At 41.9% G+C, this 9,850-nt stretch overlaps 1 protein-coding gene across 1 annotated transcript in view; it reads left to right on the top strand.

The window, feature by feature from the left end:
- Nucleotides 1-9,287, top strand: part of LOC107753715 (NACHT, LRR and PYD domains-containing protein 3-like) — a 12,441-nt gene extending 3,154 nt beyond the window's left edge. Inside the window, exons 2-6 of the mRNA XM_016569928.1 lie at nt 294-982; nt 7,645-7,818; nt 7,999-8,172; nt 8,526-8,572; nt 8,653-9,287. Of these exons, the coding sequence (XP_016425414.1) occupies nt 294-982; nt 7,645-7,818; nt 7,999-8,172; nt 8,526-8,572; nt 8,653-9,200 (1,632 nt within the window). The 3' untranslated portion in view covers nt 9,201-9,287. The remainder of the gene's footprint in view (nt 1-293; nt 983-7,644; nt 7,819-7,998; nt 8,173-8,525; nt 8,573-8,652) is intronic.
- The last annotated feature ends 563 nt before the right edge of the window (nt 9,288-9,850 follow it).

The raw sequence follows: 9,850 nt of genomic DNA, 5'->3' as shown, positions 1-9,850 counted from the left end.
AGCATCAAGCCAGCAGAATCATCTCACACATCAGAAGAGCAAGAAGCCTCCACATCATGTGCCACATCCCCGTCTTCTGCTGGATCTCATCCACTGTGCTTCAGAAGCTCCTGGAAGAAGATCTGAGTGCAGAAATCCCTCAAACTCTGACTGAAATGTACATCCACTTCCTGCTGATTCAGATCAACACGAGGAACCAGAAGTATGAAGAGAGAGATCCAGAGAAACTCCTGCAGTCCAACAGAGAAGTGATTGTGAAACTTGCTGAAGTGGCTTTCAAACAGCTGATGAAGGGCAATGTGATGTTCTACGAGGAGGACCTGATTGAAAGCGGCATAGACATCACTGACGCCTCAGTGTATTCTGGGATTTGCACTGAGATCTTTAAGGAGGAATCAGTGATTCATCAGACGAAAGTCTACTGCTTCATTCATCTCAGCTTTCAAGAGTTTCTTGCTGCTTTTTATGCAGTTTACTGCTATTTATGTAGAACTACTGAATCACTTTTTGATTCACTACATAATTTTCATACACGTGTATTCAGTAAAGTACAAGAAAGTGAAAATGGACAGCTTGATCTGTTCCTGCGATTTCTGCTGGGCATCTCACTGGAGTCCAATCAGAGACTCTTACAGGATCTACTGACACACACAGAGAACAGCTCAGAGAGCATTGAGAAAACTTCACTGTATATTAAAAACACCATTAAGAAGAACAAACATCTGTCCACTGAAAGATCCATCAATCTGTTCCTCTGTCTGCTGGAAGTGAAAGATCAGACTCTGTCCAGAGAGATTCAGGAGTTTGTGAAATCAGACAAACACTCAGAGAAGAAACTCTCTCCCGCTCACTGCTCAACAATCTCCTACATGCTTCAGATGTCGGAGGAGCCGCTGGATGAGCTGGACCTCAAGAAATACAACACATCAGATGAGGCTAGAAGAAGACTGATACCAGCTGTGATGAATTGCAGAAAAGCTTTGTGAGTTAAGTTCATATATTAAAATAAATATAGAGTACAATATAATATATATATATATATATATATATAGCTGCAGCAATGCTAAACACAATGCAGCGAAGGCACAGTGCTAAGACTTGCAGGGTTTGAACACCTAAATTTTGGTGTCGTGGTCCAGGGCCAAGTTTCCAAAGACCCCTTAAGTTAATAAAATATTTAGTTATAATTTTAACTTTTCAGCACTACCGGTTTTCTTATTTTGAGGGGTCTCTTGAAAACTTATAGAGCCTTGAGCAATGTGCCACACAACTGACAAATCTGTAACAAGACATCCCATGCTGGAAGTACAATATGATTTAGCACCAAAAGGTGTGAACAGATTGACAACATTTTAAAATCAGGTCTTGTGGGAATTGAGTGCGCTAGTGGTTGTCACACTCCACTGAGCATATCATGGCCAGTTTGCCCCTGGCTCCACCTACTTTAAAGTTGATATCTGATTGAGTTCAAGTCTTTTAGCCATCTAATATAAATTAACATGCACACCAGCATTAGCTGGCAAATTACTTTATCTGTATGACTGCTCATGTGGAGACCACATGTCATGTGATGTCTTTTTTGTTTTTTTTTGTTAAAGTCTACAAAAGGCATCAAATCTACAACACATTTCATTACACCAAATACACAAAATAATGTTCTTTTTAGCAGCATCATATGACCCCTTTAAAGCAGACAAATCAGAGAATAAATGATGGATGTTTATAGGACATGCATCTCAAAAGTTATTGATTTTATTAAGTCATATTTTGTATTGATGATTGTACTAGAGCAGTGGTACCCAACCCTGTTTTTAAGTCTTTTTAATTCAACACACCTAATTTGACTTAACAGCTCATTAGCAGAGCTCTCTAAAACCTGAAGTGGATCTGCCAGATTAGAAAGACATTAAACACATGAACTGTTAATGTGCCATCAGGCCCAGGTTCATAAACTGTGGTTCCCAACCCTGGTCCTGGAGGCACCCCAACACTGCACGTTTTGCATATCTCCTTTCTCTGACGCACCAATTTCAGGTCTTGAAGTCTCTACTAATGAGCTAAAAAAATAAGAAATCAGGAAGGGGGCCAACACTTTTTCACACCACTGTAAATATCAGTGGAATTCAGGATATCTATATAATTCAATATAATTTTAAAGCAAAACACACTTGAATGAATAATTTGCAGAAAAAGCAATGTGAGTGTCTGCTCTCTCTGCCATCTGTGATGTAAACAGCCTAGTTTTCATTTACTGGATCATTGGACTCAAAACTTAAAATGATCTGACTGGAAACAGAGGCAAAATCGGGAAAAGGGTTTACAATATAAATTGTGCTTTAGTATCTTTGCATTAATTGCGTAAAATTATTTTAATGTGTTAAGGATTTTTGAATTAATGAAATCATTTGGACACATTGAGGCATTCATTCTAAAACAGCTCTTTGCCTAAACCTCCTTTGTACATTTGAAACACTCACATCAGTCATCAGACACTGTGGATGACAGTATTTCAACCCCCACAATAAAGTTATTGTAACGTGGGGTTTGGGTTTTGTTTGTGTTTCTTGTTCATTGCTCTCATGTCTTTTATTTTGGAGTTTAGTCATGGTCCTTGTTCTGTCATGTGATTCCCTTGTCTGTGTGTTATGTTCTGATTTGTTCTTTGGTTCTAGCCCTCATGTTGCCATTAGGCTTGTTCGACTTCATGCGGCGCCGCAAAGATCGGCTGCCGCCTGTCAAAAGCAATGCATTTTGGTTAGAAAATTTTAGTGATGGCGAGATGAAGCCTCATGAAGCATTGAAGCTTTTCAGCCAAGTGTTTATTCACTTGTTTATTCAGATAATCCATTTCAGATGGAGCAGCATTTACTTCACAGAGCCGTAGTTCACTGAGAAGCTATGCAAACAGCTGTCATTATCGCGAATGATTTCTTCGATCAGAATTCAGAATCATGCAATAAAATCGTCTGCGATTTTTTTGCGTAACTTGTCAGTGAACTATGGCTATGTGTAGTAAATTCTGCTCCATCTGAAAGCACGTGATGATGATTTCCTGCTGATTACAGAACCGGCATTACTAACAAAATGCGCATGACAATCGCATTCGATTAATCGTGCAGCCCTAGTGGCTGGGTTTAACAGGGCAGAGGACTGCGCATTTACAAGATTCGAACCGCTTCCTGAACCAGTCAGGGCAAGTGAGGCTTCGGACGTCATCAATGACGTCATTGCTCTAAAGCGATACAAGCCTCGATATGTGCTTCACTGAAACCTGCCGGGATTTCTCGAAACACGCTCCGAAGCCTCGGCACAGAACGTAACATCACTAGAAAATTTGTCCGACTTTGTTCGGCTCTCCAGCCGCCTTACGATCACATGTGCCATCAAAGTACCGCAAGAGCAAAACGAGACCAGCCGCCTAGGTCAGGCAATGCAGTTGTTAAAAATCGGCTGCGAAAGCCTTGATGACGACACACTTTATTTTCATTGGTTAGAATCTGGAATGACAAGCACAACGTGTGTTGTGTGTTTATTCTAACAATTCAATTCCAATAATGCTCAAACTGTGAGAGCGTCACTAACGGGAGCAGAAAGTGTCCAACTTGACGTCTCCGCTTTTAATTCCGCCCCGACTGCAAGCGGCTACTCTTGCCAGCCGGTGGCAGGCTAGTGTAGTTCATCAACTCATGGACAAAATGTCGTGGCCTAATGGATAGACAGTTGGACTTGTAACCAAATTCTGAGTATGGGACACCATACTTGGCCACACGTCACTTCACTTAACATTACACATTTATATGATGAATAATTTGAGATCAAATGTTATAATGCTTTATTGTTGTTATAAATATTACCACTGATTTATTTCATTATTTTAATCTTTGTTTATTTATTTAGTCATTTAGCAGACACTTTTATCCAAAGCTTGTTCTGTGTGAGAAAGGCTGAGACTTGGTTGAACACAACTCGTTCAAGTGTTTTTGCAATGAAAGGTAGAAGGGAACCCGGTCTGTAGTTCTCTAAAAGAGTTGGGTTAAGAGTGGGTTTCTTAAGAAGTGGGGTTATACGAGCCTGTTTAAATGCTGAGGGAAAAACACCAGTGTGAAGGGATGTGTTAACGATGTGAGAAAACGATGTGTTTACAAGTGGAAATGCCACAATTTCATCTTTATTGAGCAATGGTGTCAACTGTCCCTTTGCACCACCTGGTGGTGATTTTGTGAAAGATTTTCACATGTGACTGGGTTGTACACACAGCAGTAATAGGCATTTTTGTTGACTACCTACTGTAAAGCCTGTGAAACACCAAGCTGACTTGTACACTTTGGCCAGTGATGAGCCATTTTTGGGCATCTGTGGACTACAGATGCAGACTTTATGTGTTAGTTAGCTGTTGGCTGAAGTTGGCCTTCGTCAGTTTGGTGTCTGGGCTTTGAAACAATGAGGGCCAGAGTATCCGTTGTGCTCTGACAGAGCTAGGAAACTTGTCCATTGTTCCAAACATGCTCATTAATGAGTTTTACATTAGTTTTACTGGACTACAATAATATGTGAGCAGCGTGAATGTACATATTTGTGTTTTTGAGAAAACAAAGTTGTTGTGTTTCAGTGGTTAGTGAAAAACTAAAATTTTAAGTCACTGAAATAAGGCCATAAAACACACACAAAATATTTGTTCACAAGACTTTTGAGAACTGGATGTGGTAGACTGGAGTTTCTGCTACAAAATGTTGTGAAAATGGTCCTATTCACTGAAAACAATATATTGATTTAACTTTTGTAAGACATGATTTGTGTTAGAAAGGCATATGCAAGGGAGTGACAATGGCCATGAATATTTAGTGATCCACACCTGAGAGACAAAGGGCCTCCCATAATGGGCCATCAATATGAAAGTGACTGAGGCAGGTAGGAAAGAGTGTGAGGAGAGTAAAATAATGTGGGTTTTGGAATATTTGTATTATTATTATTTGTATTTTATTTACAACACAGTATAATAAAAATATACACAGTGAAGGTCAACACTGAGACTTGAACAGTAACACATCTTTGTGCCAAACATTCATAGATTCTAATATCATAGTGTTAACACTCGTACTACTTTTATATATTGTGGTTTTATATGTTTGTAACAAAGTTCGTAGATCGGGAAGAAGGAGGCGGGAACCGGCGAACATTCAAACACAAAACTTTAATAAATAAACACAAAATGAAAGTAAAAGCGGCAGCCCCTCACGGACGACTGCCGCATAAAACAACAACATAAAATCCAGGCCTGGTCCTCTCTCGTCCTTCACTGTCGTTACTCCTCCTTTTATCCTTCCGGAGCTCCTCTGTGGGACTCAAGACCGGTAAGTGGCGCAGGTGTCGCTCATTTTCATTTACTCCACCGGCCTCGCTCCGCTCCCACAGCTGTCGGCCCTGCCCCACTCGTCACAAACCCCATGGGGGAAAACATAACAACAGGGCAGACACGGGGGAACATGCAACAACAAACTAGCACAGGACAGAAAACACTTGGAAAATAAATAGGGAAGCAAACAAGGAGGACAGGTGGAGCAACTGAAGCAATAATCAGGTAACAAGATGGGGCAATAGACAATAGACATGAGCACTGTCGTCACTCCTCCCTTTTATCCTTCCGGAGCTCCTCCGTGGGATTTGAGACCGGTGAGTGGCGCAGGTGTCGCTCATTTTCATTTACTCCACCGGCCTCGCTCCGTTCCCATGGCTCTCGGCCCCGCCCCTCTCGTCACATACTCACAGCGCCCCTTTGCAGGCCGGGGGTACTCCCGAGACTGCGCTCTACTCCCCCTCCCTCTCTGGGGGGAGCCGATCACGGCGGCCGAGGCATACCTGGGGGTAAGGACAGACAAGGCGAGAGAAAAGGAGACGGAAGGATGAGGAGAGACAGAGACGAGAGAGGGGACAGAGGAAAAGGAAAAAAAAAATTCTCGGTCCGGTTCCCGGACACACTGTCGCTTGGTCCTCAACCAGCTGAGAGGCTCTCACTCGCGGTGCCATGCGATGGTACTGGACATCTTTGGTGAACGGCCCGACGCTCCTCCGCCTCCTGGCGGATGGCGATGGCTACTCCGGTCGAGGGCAGCCGGCAGCGAGTCCCCCGTTCCCTGCTCCTCCCCAAACATGGCGGACGGCAGCAGGCTCCGGCATCTTGGTGAACGGCGCCGACTCCTCCGCTCCCTCTCGGACGGCAGCCACCCCTCCTCGACCCAGGAGCATGGCAGCGAGCCCTCCGTCCCACCTCGTCTTCCATTGCTCCAGCACCACCGCCTCAGGCAGCCACTGGCTTCTTCCTGCTGCCCCATCTCCTCAGCACCGCGACCCCCCTCAGCAGCGAGGGCTCTCTGACAGGGTGTCCCTCCTTCTTCCCGGGTTTCGGCACCAATGTAACAAAGTTCGTAAATCGGGAAGAAGGAGGCGGGAACCGGCGAACATTCAAACACAAAACTTTAATAAATAAACAAACACAAAACAAAAGTAAAAGCGGCAGCCCTTCACAGACGATGGCCGGATAAAACAACAACATAAAATCCAGGCCTGGTCCTCTCTCGTCCTTCACTGTCGTCACTCCTCCTTTTATCCTTCCGGAGCTCCTCCGTGGGATTTGAGACCGGTGAGTGGCGCAGGTGTCACTCATTATCATTTACTCCAATGAGACAATGAAATGACATATTTCATACATGTAGTCAGGAATTATAGTTTGGGAAAAGTCTAACTAGTAAAATGTGTACACAATAACAACAGATGCAAGTAATCTTAGGCTACTTATCAGAATGATGTCCTCCACTGGATCAATCTGTGCGACGCATCGCGTTGTGTTCTTCTGAGGTAAATTCTGGGTTATTCTTCTCAGCACGTCTTCTTCCAGAAACAGAAAGTAGCCGGGATGAACTCTTCACATTTGTTTACAGGGGTGGTGTGGGCGTTTACATGTCGCGCGTCTCACGTGGATGTTTAGAATTTGAAAAGCGCGATCAACTCGTGGGCGTGATCGCATTAGAGATAATGAGTTGAGACGGGAAAAACTGGACATAGCGTTGGTTTCATACGGATTACTTTATCAGAGAATATTTGTTTTGGACGTGACTTCATTTAATTTAAAAAGTAGGCAGACTTCAGTAGACTTAATTTAAAAGTAGGCATTTCAAGCTTTCTATACATATATTTCTCGTGTCTTTGAGGCAAGTATTCGCTGAGATTCAGGTTGTTTTATTTACGTATCTGTGAAGAGAGGTGACAGAGACCGAGGCGGCAGAGAGCGCGCCCTGTTTTTGTTTATTTTACAAAAGCACACTGTTTTGTTGTTATAATGACTATACACAAATAAAAGTAGACCCTTTGCAGTTTCAAACGATACCTTATTCTTATCTGTATGATTAAAAAATAATGGAGTATTTTTTGTTATTTTCACGGTCACCAAGAAAACACGAGACAGACTGCACTGGTGCGTGCTTCGACCCCAGAGGGTTAAAATCCTATGAGGGAAGACCCACACGCTCCGTCATAGATCCAAGAGAAATAGTAGTAAAGATAAAATACTAACAAAAAGAGTAGGAGCTTGATCTTTAATTATTGAAACAATTTTGTTCCGTCCTAAATTTGTATTTCATTCTCTTTCAGACTTGCTGACTCTAATCTCACTGATCAGTGCTGTGAAATTGTAACTTCAGCTCTGCAGTCATCAAATTCCCTGCTGAGAGTGCTGGACTTGAGTAACAATGACCTGCAGGATTCAGGTGTAAAGCTGATCTCTCATGCACTGAAGACTACAAACTGTCACCTGGAGATACTGAGGTGCTTAGAAGTGTTTGAAAACAATTATTTTTGTGGACTCAAAAGCATACTCAAGGCTGAACACCAATATCAAGTCTAAAGCAAATTACAACATTAGGGTCCAGGCAATAAGAGCTCACAACCAGACCAAAGGGAAAATACTGGTACACAATACAAAATTTAATTACTTTCTGTTTGTAGATTATCTGGCTGTATGGTGACAGAGGTAGGCTGTTGTTATCTGGCTTCAGCACTGAGATCAGCAACATCACACCTGAAAGAGCTAGATCTGAGCTACAATCGCCCAGGGGATTCAGGAGTCAAGCGGCTCTCTGAGAGACTCAATGACCCAAACTGCACACTGGAACAACTCAAGTATGTCAAGAATAATTTAATTTAATTTAAATGTACAGTTTAAGGACTAGGGTAATCATATTAGCCACACTAATGTTGTAAAACCATAAATGTTGGGTTGTGATGCATTTTTAATGAATTATTTTCATAGAGTAACTTAAATTGCACATGAAATTTACTTTAGTCTTCTCTGGCTTTTCCATGCAGTTTTACAAAGTAACAATATCTCTCTGCAGTGTTTTTGCGTGTGCACTCCACACCAGAAAAGCATCATCTCCATGGTATCAGCTGAGGCACTGTATGGTGCTATTAGATAGATAGATAGATAGATAGATAGTTATGACTCTTTGGTTTCATTATTTGTGTTCCTTTAGTCTGGACCATAATGAACACTTCAGAATCACACCAGGACTGTGGAAATGTAGGTACTCTTTGCTACTGTCTTTTTTACAGACACATATTCACGTCATTTTAGATGCTAATCGCTGTTCTTGTGTTCAGATGCCTGTGATCTCTCACTGGATCCAAACACAGCAGACATTCGTTTATCTTTGTCTGAAGAGAACAGAAAGGTGACATATATGAAAGAACCACAGCCCTATCCTGAACATTTAGACAGATTTGATAGATGTTCACAGGTTCTCTGTCGAGAGAGTCTGTTTGGACGCTGTTACTGGGAGGCTGAATGGAGCGGTAGAGGTGCTTTTATATCAGTGGCGTATAAAGGAATCAGCAGAAAAGGAGAGAGTGATGACTGTATGTTTGGATGCAATGAGAAGTCTTGGAGTCTGGACTACTCCTTTAATAGATTCAGTGCCTGGCACAACAATAAGGTCATTTACATTTCTCCACCGTCGCCTCCCTCTAATAAAGTAGGAGTGTATCTGGACTGGTCGGCCGGCACTCTTTCCTTCTACAGTGTTTCTGAAGCACACACACTCACACACTTACACACATTCAACACTATGTTCACTGAACCAGTCTATGGTGGACTTGGTATTTATGATTCTTCAGTGTCTCTTTGTCAGACTCCACACAAACAACTGTAAACTGACTTGCAAAAATGTCTTTTCAAAGCTCTAGTGTTACATTTTTCAACCTTGAAAGATATATGTAAGATAGTTATGTAATGGTTTATTTTTATAGCACCTTTCTGTCAAGTTCCTGTCATTTGCAGATAACACTGAACTATACACTGATGAACGTTTTGAACCAAATATGTCTGACTGTGTTGTAGCATCCATGTCTGGATTTTAATTTAAACATATTTCACTTTTTGGAAAACCACCTTTGTAACAATCTTACAAAATTTTATCAGTTTTCCTTCAAGTTAGTGTACATGGAAAATATAGATCGAGTCTGTTTCTCAGACATGACTTATGTCCTCTTAGTCTACAATTCACGTTCTATAAAAACACAATAAAAACAAAATTAGGTTAAAACAATATTAGGGAATCTTAGGTATGTCACATATACTGTTTCCATATATACAGATGGGTAAACAGCATAAAGTCTCTCAGTACAATACAATGTTGGGGCCCCATGTGCCACCAGAACAGCTTCAAGGTACCTTGGCATTGATACTACAAGTCTCTGGAACTCTACTGGAGGGATGAAACTCCCTTCTAGCATTTGATGATTGATGATGGTGGTGGAGTGCACTGCCTAAAATGCTGCTCCAAAATTTCCCATAGGTCTG

Source organism: Sinocyclocheilus rhinocerous, unplaced genomic scaffold (genome assembly GCF_001515625.1).
Source record: "Sinocyclocheilus rhinocerous isolate Xijiao unplaced genomic scaffold, SAMN03320098_v1.1 scaffold3824, whole genome shotgun sequence".
NCBI lineage: Eukaryota > Metazoa > Chordata > Actinopteri > Cypriniformes > Cyprinidae > Sinocyclocheilus > Sinocyclocheilus rhinocerous.
This window is presented reverse-complemented; position numbering and strand designations above follow the sequence as displayed.